The following is a 13,731-nucleotide window of genomic DNA, read 5'->3' as shown; positions in this document are numbered from 1 at the left end:
ATAGAAGCAATAAACATCTATGTGGAGTAACTACGTGATGTAACCTCTTGGAACATAAACTATAACCAGCTGTCATATCTCCTATAACTCTAGGTATGTTGAATTTGAATCTCTCTCTCTCATGTTTTTGAGTTCCTCAAAATTTGTATGATTTTTAGTGATTTATTTATATTTAGAGATGAGACTCTAGTTGGATCAGTATGAACAATGAAAGTGAATTTCCTTGGCTCAAGACATAATTCTGATCCTGGTGACTTAGTCATTCACCAAATGCCTATTGAGTGCCTACCATATGTCAGCCAGTGCTCTGGGTGCTGGGGATACAGTATGAACAAGACAGAGAAGGCCCCTGCCTTTGTACAGTTTACATTCTACTGAGGGATTGAGCAGTTGCATAGAGTGAGCCAGGGAATATGCTAGCTAGGTGGTACTTCCTTTCAGATATGCAGAGAGCTTGTTTTCTGGATTTAATCTACGGCATCTGCATTTTTCAATTTATCAAAAATTCAAATGATCTGAACTTTACTTTTGTGTCTGATCAATGAATCCAGCAAGTATTTATTGAATATCTTCTCTGCCAGACACTGTGCTAAACATTGGTATATAATGGTAAATAACAGCTTCATATAACTGGATAGAACCATATAGAGATGAATTCAGTTCTTCACAGTTGCCCTTGGGTGGGATGTTACTTGTGTATATCTTTGAAAGTGGACACGTGTGTGTATTCAGGGGGCCATTGAATAGGCGGTCAGCTGGAGCTGGAATTACTGTTAAAGAGTGATAATGGAGTGTAAAGACCAGTGGTCAGACCTTGACCAACAGTCAAGGTGGTGAAGTGAGAGTTGGCAATGAGTTTTAAAGAACGAGTATAAATTGGATGGCCGAAGTCTGCAGAAGTAGGTAGAGGGGAGGGAGAATATTCGAGAGGGAAAATCCTGGAAAAAATATTCAGGGTCAGGAATGGGTAAGGGATTTCGGGAGGCCATTGGGAATTCAGTAATGTTAGAGCAGAATGTACATCACAGCACAATAAAAGATACTTATGTAGAGGTCAGTTTGTGTGGGCCTAGATTGGGAGTTTGTCCTTTATTCTAACAGGGAGAATGGTTCAAAATTCCTAATGGGGGCTACTTTAAGTAGATGGAATATGCTAGTTTCTTGCTGAGATGGCCCATTCCGACTCCTATCCAGCACCCTTTCCATCCCTAACGTTCCTCTCTACAGTCCTCCTGAGGAAGGTGGTAGCCACTGTGTTCGGGACACAGGTAGCATCACGGGACATGAAGAATGCGGCTGGGCTTGGAGGGAAACAAGGCTGGGCTTAGAAGCTCGGCTAGGAGGAATCGCCTTCCTTTGCGGCCCCATAGAGATGCTCCTCCCGCTTCCTAGAGAGTCAGCGGATGCCTGCGGGAGCCCGACGCTGACGCACTACCGGCCGCGCCGCCGTTTTTCCGGCTCCATAGGTTAAGGCCTGTGTCGTGGGCTTCTATTCACCTCTGGGACCGTAGGCCCACCCGCGGGGAGACCCCAGATCTCACGGTGAGCGGCTGGGCCCCAGGGAGGGGAAAGGAGAGGTTCGCCGCGCACCTTGGCTAAGGCGGCGGGCCGGAGGCTTATTTGGGAAGTCAGCCCTGGCCTTGATTCCCCCCCGAATTGCTGCCTGCTCGAGCCGCCGGAAATCAGGGGCACTACTGCTTGCAGACTCAGCACTGCAGATCCCAGAGTCCAATACAGTGCCATTTTTCACAAAAGAGACGCCATTCTTCAATGTCGGAGTGAATGAATTAGTGAGTGAGTGATGGATGGATTATCAAAAGCTAAGACCTATGTCCAGAAACGCAATCCTGGGGCTCTGAATTCTCGGTCCTGATACCAGCTACTTTCCCCACCGGATACTGTAGCTCAGAAATTTTTTTAGGGACTGTCTTAATAGGAGACGGCAAATAGTGTAAAGTACCCTAGTTGGAGGAGTCTTGAGATTGGAGTTATAATTCTGGAGGGTTACAGAGGCTGTTTCTTGATCTCTAAAATTGTACTAATAGGCCGGGCGGTGGCTCACGCCTGTAATCCTAGCACTCTGGGAGGCCGAGGTGGGCGGATCGTTTGAGCTCAGGAGTTCGAGACCAGCCTGAGCAAGAGCGAGACCCCATCTCTACTAAAAATAGAAAGAAATTATATGGACAGCTAAAAATATATATAGAAAAAATTAGCCGGGCATGGTGGCACATGCCTGTAGTCCCAGCTACTTGGGAGGCTGAGACAGGAGGGTCGCTTGAGCTCAGGAGTTTGAGGTTGCTGTGAGCTAGGCTAACGCCACGGCACTCACTCTAGCCTGGGCAACAGAGTGAGACTCTGTCTCAAAAAAAAAATAAAATAAAATAAAATTGTACTAATAGTCTGTACTGTGCTTTCTTCAGAAGGCTCAATTGACAGCATGTATATGATAGCTTGTTTGCAAACCTTAATATCTCCCAACAAAATGTTAGTATCCATTACATGCCAAACATCACACGGAGTTCAGGGGGGAGGCTACAGAACGAGTGACGTTGGAGCCTGCCACATGAGAAGATGCTTCCAGTCTAGTGCTGGGAGACAATGTAGGCAGATTTTAGTGATGATATTTTAAGCTACATTTACTTAGCACTTACTATATACCAGGCACATTTGTGTTAATTTATTTAGTCTTCACAACAGCCTTTTATCTGTAGTTTTGAAGTGAGGAAATTGAGGAATAGAGAGAATAGATAACTTTTCCAAGGGTACATTACTAAGTGACCCCAGGCTGCAGAAGAGATAGGAACTGTATTCTGCTGCAACCTGGGTGGATGTGTTATTTGGTGCCAACAGGCAAGCCAAGACGGGCTTCAGAGAAGAGTACATGTCAATGTAATCTTACTGAAGGAAGAGTGGTTTCAGGTTCTCAAACAACCCCAGCTAGCTTGCCCAGACCCCTTTAGCTAATTGAAGGGTAAGGAGGTGGCAGCAGGGAGAAAGCTTAGAAGGTCTGAGGAGGAAGCCCGCTCTCCGTTAGGTTAGCAAGATGAGGCTGTTAAGAGCCTTTTTCCTTTTACCCTTCATTATAATACCCATCTCCCCCTAGATCTGAAGAAGAATCCTTTTAACATCTTAAAATAACTAATAGTCAGATTATTCTACAATAGGCATTTGTAGAAGCACCTACATTCTTTTCTGGGCAACTTATAGACCTGAGGGTCAGCAAACTATGGGCCAAATTTGGGCTGCCACTTTTTTTTTTTTTCCAAAACTGTTTTACTGAAACATAGCCAAGCTAATTTGTTTACATATCTTCTATTTCTGTTTTCAAACTACAAAGCAAATTTGAATAGTTGCAACAGAGAGACAGACTGTATAGCCCATTTAGCCCAGGAGAACTAAAATAATTACTTTCTGGCCCATTACAGAAAAAAGTTTGCTGAGAGCTTAGATGATCCATGATTGGAGCACAGTGGGCATTACCAAGATGCCCTCCCTTTTCAATAGGTTATAGCATCAAACATAATAGCATGTAACCCCTGCTGAGTGCCTACCATGTGGCAGATGTCTTTATGAATGCTCTACATGAATTAGCTTGTCAAGGATTCATAGAATATTAGAGCTGGAAGGGCTCAAAGATATTATCTAATTTGTGACCCTTTTCAGATAAACAGCCTGTCATGTAGGCCTACTCACATGGGCTATGGCGGAGCAAAGTTTCCTGACTCCCAGTCCAATTCACTTTCATCATATTCTGAATGGGAGGCCAATGCCATATCCATCGGATCTGCATTTTTGTGTTTTTCTTTCTGGGTTTTTAAAAAATAACTTTTTCTGACTATAGAAGTAATACATGTTTATTGAAGGAAAAGTGAAATATATAGAGTATAAAGGACAAAGTAAAGTGACCTATTAACTGACTTAGAGATAAGTGTGTTAGTATTTTGGTGGGTTTTCTTTATGTCCTTTTTGTTTTTAACAACAGAATTAACATTTTTATTTATGTTGTCTTTTAATGTGTATGTTTTGTTATATCTATGTAATAATTATAGTTTCCACTTACTGAGTGCATAATTAATGCTAGGATATGTGCACATTTTTTGGTGTTTTGAATCCTCCTGTTTTAACATACTGTATTTTCTCATGAATATTCTTTGAAAATATGATTTTTATTAGTTGTATAATCTATCATGTGATATTCCATTAATATTTATTTACCTGTTTTCTTTATAACTGTGGTAGTAATGTGATCTTTTTACATAAATCTCTGTGCTATCTCTGATTATATTTTTTCAGGAAGTTACTTATTCCTATGGGAAAACTTTCTTTTTTATTTTTTTTTAAGAGATGCCTGTAATCCTAGCACTCTGGGAGGCCGAGGCAGGCGGATCGTTTGAGCTCAGGAGTTTGAAACCAGCCTGAGCAAGAGCGAGACCCCGTCTCTACTAAAAAATAAAAAGAAATTAGCTGGACAACTAAAAATATATAGAAAAAATTAGCCAGGTATGGTGGCGCATGCCTGTAGTCCCAGCTACTTGGGAGGCTGAGGCAGGAGGATTGATTAAGCCCAGGAGTTTGAGGTTGCTGTGAGCTAGGCTGACGCCACGGCACTCTAGCCAGGGTGACAGAGCGGGACTCTGTCTCAAAAAAAAAAAAAAAAAGAGATGGTATCTCACTTTGTTGCCCAAGCTGGAGTGCAGTTGTTTAATCATAGCTCACTGCAGCCTCAAACTCCTGGGCTCAAGTGATTCTCTTGCTTCAGCCTCCCAAGTAGCTGGGCCTACAGGTGTGTATCAACCTAATTTTTGTATTTTTGTCTTGCTATGTTGCTCAGGCTCATCTTGAACTCCTGGCCTCAAGCGATCCTCCCACCTCAGCCTCCCAGAGTGCTGGGATGACAGACATGAGCCACCGTGCCTGGCTAATTTTTTCTATATATTTTTAGTTGTCCAGCTAATAGGTGGACAAAATAGGTGCTAAAGCAAAAGTTTACCATGATTAGATTTCTCAGAGATGATCACAATTAATAATTTGATATATTCTTATAGATTTAAATTTGTCTTTTTAAAAGTAAGGAGGCAAAATATGGATACTAGAGGAAGTTGGGGAAAATCATTCATAATTCATTGTATCTCCACAGTGATGATTAGTTTTTCTTCTTGATCTTACATACATATTTTAACAACTATATATGATATTATGTTGTACTTGAAATTTTAATATACTGGGTTTTTTTCCCACTTATATGTAGCATAAATCTTTTTCCAAATAGTCACATATTTTCATTTTAGTTTGTCTTTCAAACAAGGTCTCTGTTGCCAGGAGTAGAGTGCAATGACATTGTGATAGCTTACTGCAGCCTCAAACTCCCATGCTGAAGCGATCCTTCCGCCTCAGCCTCCCGAGTAGCTGGAAATGTAGGTGAGTGCCACCACACCTGGCTAATTTTTCTATTTTTTATAGCAACGAGATCTCGCTGTGTTGCCCAGGCTGGTCTTGAACTGCTGGCCTCAAGTGATCCTCCCACCTTGGCCTCCCAAAGTGCTAGGATTGTAGGTGTGAGCCACCATGCCTGCCCCATGTTTTCATTGTTAATTATCTTTATGTCTGTATAATTTCCACCAAATGGAAGTACCATAATTTGCTAAGCCTCAGTGTCCACCAATAATAAAATTGTTATTTCCAACAAAAAACAGAGGATATTTTTTATAAGTAACAAAAGAATTGCATTTTTTTTTTACTCTCTGGGAAGTTACTTCTTTATGAGAAAGTTCTAATAGTAGAATTACTATGTCAAAGAATATAGGCATTTTTATGATATACTGATGGCTTTGAGGAGCTTCTGAGATACCCTACAGGTGCTGTATATACAGAATAAATATTCTGTTCTGAGTTCCTGTATCCAGAAAATGGTGATTACAACATTCCAACTACAACTGAAGCTACAACTTTCAGACCTGATGTATATTGCCAGATTACCTACAGAAAGATGGTACCAGTTGACATTCCCACCAGTGTGTATGAGAGCTCTCTTTTCCTGCACCTTTGCCAGTCTTAAGCGTTAAAAATAGATTTTCCTATTTGATGTGAAAATTTATTCTTCATTCTTTCAGTGTCAATTTCCTTGGTTACCACAGAGATGGAACTTTGTTTTCATATGTTTATTGGCTTTTTGTAATTCTTGGTATATTTGTTGCATGATCTATTTTTCTTAGTCCATCTTTTTTCCTTACTCATTTGTAAGAAATCTTTGTATATTAGGTCTATCTATCCCTTAGTACATAAATCAAGAATACTTTTTTTTTTTAGCCTGTTTGTCTTTTAATTTTATTTGTACTTTGGATATAGAGAATATTGCTTTTCTGTGGCCAGACTTTCCCATTTTTGTCAAATGGTTAAAAATTTATCCATTTTTTTTCGTATCCATTTTTATACCGTGCTTAGAAAAGTCTAACCCTAAAATCAATCAGTTGTCAATATTTTATTGTTTTGTAGGGTTTTTTTTGACAAGATCTATTGCCTGGGCTTGAGTGCAGTGGTGTCATCATAGCTCACCACAGCCTTGAACCCCTCAGCTCAAGCAATCCTCCTGCCTCAACCACCTGTGTAGCTGGGACTACAGCCATGTGCCATCATGCCTGGCTAATTTTTCTATTTTTTTATAAAGACAGAGTCTGGCAATTACTCAGGCTGATCACGAACTCCTGGCCTCAAGCAATCCTGCCTTGGCCTCCCAAAGTGCTGGGAGCTATGCCAATTTTGTGGTTTCACTTTTTATATTTAACCTTTAATCAGTTGAGGTTTATTTTTGTTTGTAGTATGATGTAGGAATCTCACTAAATTTTTTTTTTCCAGGTAGTTAGCAATAGCCCTAATATAATTTACAAATCTATTTTTTATGATTAGAAATGTTAGTTTTGTCATATATTTAATTATTTTTATATCTCTTAGAGCATTAGAGATCTTTTGTAAAAAGAAATTGTTTAAAAAATAGCGATATGGTCTCACTGTGTTGCCCAGGCTGGTCTCACTCTCTTGGCCTCAAGCAATCCTCCTGCCTCAGCCTCCCAAGTACCTGATATTACAGGCGGAAGCCACCACACCTGGCTTAGGGATCTTTTAAATGTATAGGCCTACTGTTGAGATCTTCTTAGCCACATTCCCTTGATTTCAATTACTCTTTTTATGTTAAAAACTCTAAAATTGTTTTCAGCTCACACCTCTCTCCTATATTCCAGATATGTATGTTGTATTGTTTGGATATTTTGAGACTGAATGTATCTTCTTCCTCTCCAGACCAGTGTTCTTATTCTGACTAAAGGTCATTGTCATCATTCAAGCCAAAAGCTGGCCAATTGTACTTGACTTCTCTCTCTCTCATCCCTCCCCCCATATTCATCCAATCCTGTTGTTTCTGTCTCTTAGTTAGTCCAGCCCCCTTACTGGCTGTTGAAACAGGTTCACAAGGAATCTTCTAGCTGTCACCTTGAATTCCCACCCTGTACCCCTACATACACTCTCTCTCTGCACTGTGGGCAAAGGGGTATGTTTTTTTTAAAAGAGCAGATCTAATCATGTCACGTCTTTTATCAAACCTTTTCAAATTCATTTTATGGCTTTCTGCTCACTGTAGTGTAAAGTCCTTATAATGGTTTACAAGGTTCTGATTGATCTGGCCTTTACGTACCTCAGCCTTTGTGTCTCATTTCTCATACTTAATACCTTGACCTTACTAGTTTTTCTTCATTCTTCTAAAATACTGAGCTTGATTTCTTTCGTATGTTTTGTTTCATCTCACTGGCATATTATTTTCCCTTTTCACTTGTCTAGTTCCTGTTTATGTCTTCTTCATAGAGGCTGTTTTCCCAGACTAGATTAGGTCTCCTCTGCTCCACATTCCACAGCACAGTAACACCAATACTTGAAATTATTGGTTTAATGTCTTTGTCCAGGTATTACATAATCTGCAGTCAGGTGAGGGGGCATTGTCTGACATTTTTTCCAGCATTTAGCACTGATTACACCCAATCCCCACTCTGCTGTATAAGTCTCTGTAGGACTGTGTGATAGCTGAAACGGTCTCCTTAGTATCCCTCCTGTGAAAAAGGAGGAGGAAAACCCAGATAGGATCGTCTTAACCCCTCAAAACCCAATGCAGAGGGCACAGACCTCGATGAAAAGCCCATAGGACCAACTTTATTATGTACTTCAGCAGACTTATTCTGTCCTTTCATACCTCTGGAGGTCTTCACGCTGGTAAAACCAACTCTCCATCCTTTTTTCCTTGAAATAATGCTGCCAGTTCTGTTTCTCACTTAAGAGTTATGTGGAGAGATATTGTTTGGGTGAACAGTTGTGATCTTCACATTTCAAACTGCAGGGTATAACAAAACTCTACTATTTTTATAATCTTTTTTAAAGTCAAAACCTATTTTAGGCCGGGCGCGGTGGCTCACGCCTGTAATCCTACCACTCTGGGAGGCCGAGGTGGGCGGATCGTTTGAGCTCAGGAGTTCGTGACCAGCCTGAGCAAGAGCGAGACCCCATCTCTACTAAAAAATAGAAAGAAATTATATGGACAGCTAAAAATATATATAGAAAAAATTAGCCGAGCATGGTGGTGCATGCCTGTAGTCCCAGCTACTTGGGAGGCTGAGACAGGAGAATCGCTTGAGCTCAGGAGTTTGAGGTTGCTGTGAGCTAGGCTGACGCCATGGCACTCACTCTAGCCTGGGCAACAGAGTGAGACTCTGTCTCACAAAAAAAAAAAAAAAAAACAAAAAACCTATTTTACAACATTTTTTTGTTTATTTTTAAACTGCAGGCTATGCTCTTATATTGAGGTGTGCCTAGAGAAAAAACTGCTTAATTGATATGACATCTAGAAGAAAGGACAGTGTATCCCTAGTTTGTATCAAGTTAGCATTTTCTTTCTTTTTTTTTTTTTTTTTTTATAAAATTTAAAAGCTCCTTTTTTTTTTTTTTTTTTTTTTGAGACAGAGTCTCACTCTGTTGCCCGGGCTAGAGTGAGTGCCGTGGCGTCAGCCTAGCTCACAGCAACCTCAAACTCCTGGGCTTAAGCGATCCTACTGCCTCAGCCTCCCGAGTAGCTGGGACTACAGGCATGCGCCACCATGCCCGGCTAATTTTTTATATATATATATTTTAGTTGTCCATATAATTTCTTTCTATTTTTAGTAGAGACGGGGTCTCACTCTTGCTCAGGCTGATCTTGAACTCCTGACCTCGAGCGATCCACCCTCCTCGGCCTCCCAGAGTGCTAGGATTACAGGCGTGAGCCACCGCGCCCGGCCGCATTTTCTAACTATATCCAGGCTCTTTGACATATGGTAGAAGTTCATTAATCTGTCTTAATACATTAGCCATGCTATGAGGTCATTTTCCCCGTGCAACTTTTTTTTTTGAGACAGGGTCTCGCTCTGTTGCCCAGGCTAGCGTACAGTGGCACATAGCTCACTGCAGCCTCTAACTCCTGGGCTTAAGCAATCCTCCTGCCTCAGCCTCCCAAGTAGCTGGGACTACAGTCATGCACCACAACGTCTGGCTAATTTTTTAATTTTTTGTAGAGCTGAGGTCTTGCTATTGCCAAGGCTGGTCTCGAACTCCTAGGATCAAGCAATCCTCCTGCCTTGGCCTTTTAAAGTGTTAGGATTATAGGCGTGAGCCACCGTGTCTAGCCCCTTGCAACTTTTGCTTATATTAACTGACTTTTTATGTTGATTGGTGTAGGATGAACAGAGAGTACTAATTAACTTGGGTTTTCCTATTCATTTAATCTTTGTCTTTATCATTATAAGGCAATAAATAGCATTCTGATTTATTCATCAAGTGCTTCAGTGTTTGTCGGTATGTAGGTCACTTCTTAGACAGCTGATAAATGGGGTTTCTGAATCTGGAAGTCTGCAGCCAGTGCTGATTTTTGCTGATACAACCACATTGTTACCCTGAAGAGGTATCGTGTGAGTTATTAGATAGTATCCGTAGGCAACAGCTGCTCTTTCTAGTTTGTTTGCTGGGACAGTGATACCCATTCCTCCACCTTTTTTCCCCATCTATGAGCAGGGCTCCCAGTTTTCCAATCCTGAAGTGTTTGCCATGCAAAGCAAAGAGAAGATTTGTGGATGTTGAATATGCAAGGACATGAAGAGAGAGAGATTGGAAGAGGGACTTGTCCAGGTGAGTGAGCAAGAGAAACCAGTGGAATAAATAGCCAGGCAGTAGGAAGCCTTTGAAAATTTTAAAAGAGAAACTAAGTGAAGCTCAGATCATCAAATTACTATCTCTTATGGGGGTGGTTGGCGCAGGTGTGGTTGGATATCTCTGGGGCCTACTTATCCCCAGTATGTATTTTATTTTTCTCTTTTCCAGCATTTGTCTTTTGACATTCTCCCATGTTTCACTCTGAATACAAATTATTCATGTTTCCTGTCTTGCCTTAATCTTAACCTGTGTGTTTTTTGTTGTTTTCCATTTACCTCAGTTGTCTGTCATTCTCTCACTCCCTGAATGTCTATAGCTGCCCTTTTCATAGGGGTTCCTCATTAACAGTGGTAAGATTACTGTGATGCACATCCCTTCTACCACTTGCAACTATGAATTGCTTGCCATGCTTGCTTTTATTGGCCCTAAATCATAGGCTATTACTGAGTCCTGTTAATGTTAGGGTTCTACATTGTCAGGGGCTTCAACTCTGCCCTACATAAGAGATATTCACTCTGCTGTTTTCTTTCAGGATGGACGAACAAGCCTGTTCTAGAGCAGGATGTCTATGATATTGACTCACCAGGGACAGTAGCAAAGAGATTCCAAGAGGGTGAATACCAAGATTGTGCTCTTGGAAAAAAATATGCATGTGAGGGCATGAAGGAAAACTCTCCTGGACAAGTTCCTGGGCCATGCCTTTTCCAGGAAGAAAGTTTTGGGGGAATAACTTTCATCCACAAGGAAGCACCCCCTGAAATGATTAGTCAAGAATATAGTTTTGAGAAAAGCTTGCTTTTGACCTCAAGACTTGTTACACATCTCAGAGTTTCTACAGAAGAGAGCCTGCATCAGTGGGAAACAAGTAATATACACACCAATGAGATTTCAGACCAGAGTAAATGTTCAACTCTCTCCACCCAGAAAAAATCTTGGAAATGTAATGAATGTGGAAAAATCTTTACTCAGAGCTCATCCCTTACACAACATCAGAGAACTCATACTGGAGAAAAGCCCTATGCATGTGAAGAATGTGGGAAAGCCTTTAGTCGAAGCTCATTCCTTGTTCAACATCAAAGAATTCACACTGGAGTGAAACCATATGGATGTGAGCAGTGTGGGAAAACATTTCGATGTCGATCATTTCTTACTCAGCATCAGAGAATCCACACTGGAGAGAAACCTTATAGATGTAATGATTGTGGCCATTCCTTCCGCAATCACTCACATCTCACTGAACATCAGAGAATTCACACTGGAGAGAAACCTTATAAATGCAATAGATGTGAGAAGGCATTCAATCAGAACACACACCTTATTCATCATCAGAGAATTCACACTGGTGAGAAGCCTTATCTATGCAATGAGTGTGGCTCTTCTTTTCGCAAACATTCAAATCTTACACAACATCAGAGAATTCACACTGGGGAAAAACCTCATAAATGTGAAGAATGTGGGAAAACCTTCCAAACAAAGGCAAACCTCTCTCAGCATCAGAGGATTCATACTGGAGAGAAACCCTATAAATGTAAGGAATGTGGCAAAGCTTTTTGTCAGAGCCCATCTCTTATAAAACACCAGCGAATTCATACTGGAGAAAAACCCTATAAGTGTAAGGAATGTGGCAAAGCTTTTACTCAGAGCACTCCCCTCACTAAACATCAAAGAATTCATACAGGAGAGAGACCCTACAAATGCAGTGAATGTGGTAAAGCCTTCATTCAGAGCATTTGCCTTATTCGGCATCAGAGAAGTCACACTGGAGAAAAACCCTATAAGTGTAATGAATGTGGAAAGGGCTTTAATCAGAATACCTGCCTCACTCAGCATATGAGAATTCATACTGGTGAGAAGCCTTATAAATGTAAAGAATGTGGGAAAGCCTTTGCTCATAGTTCATCTCTTACTGAACACCATAGAACTCACACTGGTGAGAAACTCTATAAATGTAGTGAATGTGAGAAAACCTTTCGGAAGTATGCACACCTTAGTGAACATTACAGAATTCACACTGGTGAGAAGCCTTATGAATGCATAGAATGTGGAAAGTTCTTCAGGCATAGTTCAGTCCTTTTCAGGCATCAGAAACTTCACAGTGCTGATTAATGCTGGCATTTAGGTTATGACAGTTTCTCTATAGAGAGTGACTAGGAATTTGGCTGGAAGGAGAGGAGCAGTTAGAGTTCCTGGAGGGAAGGGATGAAGGAGCCTTGGCTACTGCATTCTTAGAAGAGTGTTTCCAGAAATGGAGGTGGGAGCTTGGAGAATGCAGAACCTACTAGTCCAGGTGGGCATCTGGGAATATAGGGTAGAATGGAAGTCCTGCTTTTCAGATAAAGCCTGCAGGTTGCCACTCCTTCATCCCTGTGTGACACCTACACCTTGAGGAGGCATTTGTTAAGTTAGCACTGTGTTTCCTTTACTCCACCCCACCCAACCTTCTGACCTCGTCACACTTGTTCACTGGCTTGTAGGTTAATGTGGTATTCCAGACACTGCCTGTCAGTGTGGAAGTGGCACAGTTCTGATACAGTGCTAAGTTTACGTAGCCTCCAGATGTTTGACGCATCTCTGACCATGCTGCTGTGGGGAGGCTCTCTGATCTGTGCAAGTGGTCCTGTGAAGGGAAGACGCAAACAAGTGAAAAACAATCCATATTCATTCATTCAAAAAATAGGAAATTAAGTGGCAAGAACTGAGCTGATCCCTACAATGTGCTGGTGAAGAAGGCTTTTATCAGGGTAAAGGTTTTTCCTGACTCTTTCAAGCTTTGGGGAAACTTGGGCTAAGAAGGAAATAGGAGATCAGTAGAGACTTCGTGTTGCCAGTTTGTGGGAAAGCAGCCAAATGTGCTGAGAGAGCCAGGAACAGGAAGACCCAGTCTCTGTCCCAGAGGAATATTGGTTTACCTAGGAGAGAAATGGTCTGTGCTAGGTTACTGGTGATACGAGGCCTCACAGAAGGGAGCCTGCATTGTGACTGAGCAAGTCACCTACGTAACCCTGCCTGGACTAAGGTGTACACCTGTCTTGTAAGTTTGGCTGGGCCACTGGTTCACAGGGACCATGGAAGAGGGACCCCCTAGGACTGATAGTGACATAACAAAATGGGACTTCTTTGAGAGAAAGCATTAGTGATGAAGGAAGACAGCTTTTTAGGTTGGCTGGAGTTTGGGGCTACTGGACTAGTCCTTAAGAGTGTTAACATTTGTAATGGAATGACTTTGGAAAGAGCTTGAAAGGGAATAACCTTTTTTACAAATACCCTGAAAATCAAAATTACACAGTTTTCCACTGACTGTGATGGTATTTTATTCTTTTGAGAGAAACAACATAGTTTTCCCTTTTCTCCCCAATCCCGTTCATTTTCTCTTTCTGGTGTGGGGTTTTTTTTCCTTTTTTTTTTTTTTTTTTTTTGACAGAGTCTCTCTCTGTTGCCTGAGCTAGGGTACCATGGTGTCAGCCTAGTTCACAGCAACTTGAAACTCCTGGGCTCAAGCAATCCTCCTGCCTC

General features: G+C 41.3%; 1 protein-coding gene across 1 annotated transcript; it reads left to right on the top strand.

Moving 5' to 3' along the window:
- The first annotated feature begins 1,502 nt into the window (after positions 1 to 1,502).
- On the top strand, positions 1,503 to 12,324 carry ZNF502 (zinc finger protein 502). Its single transcript, XM_069473533.1, has 3 exons — positions 1,503 to 1,542; positions 10,081 to 10,194; positions 10,751 to 12,324. The coding sequence occupies exons 2-3, from the start codon at positions 10,140 to 10,142 to the stop codon at positions 12,322 to 12,324; spliced, it is 1,629 nt and encodes a 542-aa protein (XP_069329634.1). The 5' UTR covers positions 1,503 to 1,542; positions 10,081 to 10,139.
- The last annotated feature ends 1,407 nt before the right edge of the window (positions 12,325 to 13,731 follow it).

This window comes from Eulemur rufifrons, chromosome 7 (assembly GCF_041146395.1).
Source record: "Eulemur rufifrons isolate Redbay chromosome 7, OSU_ERuf_1, whole genome shotgun sequence".
Classification (NCBI taxonomy): Eukaryota; Metazoa; Chordata; class Mammalia; order Primates; family Lemuridae; genus Eulemur; species Eulemur rufifrons.
This window is presented reverse-complemented; position numbering and strand designations above follow the sequence as displayed.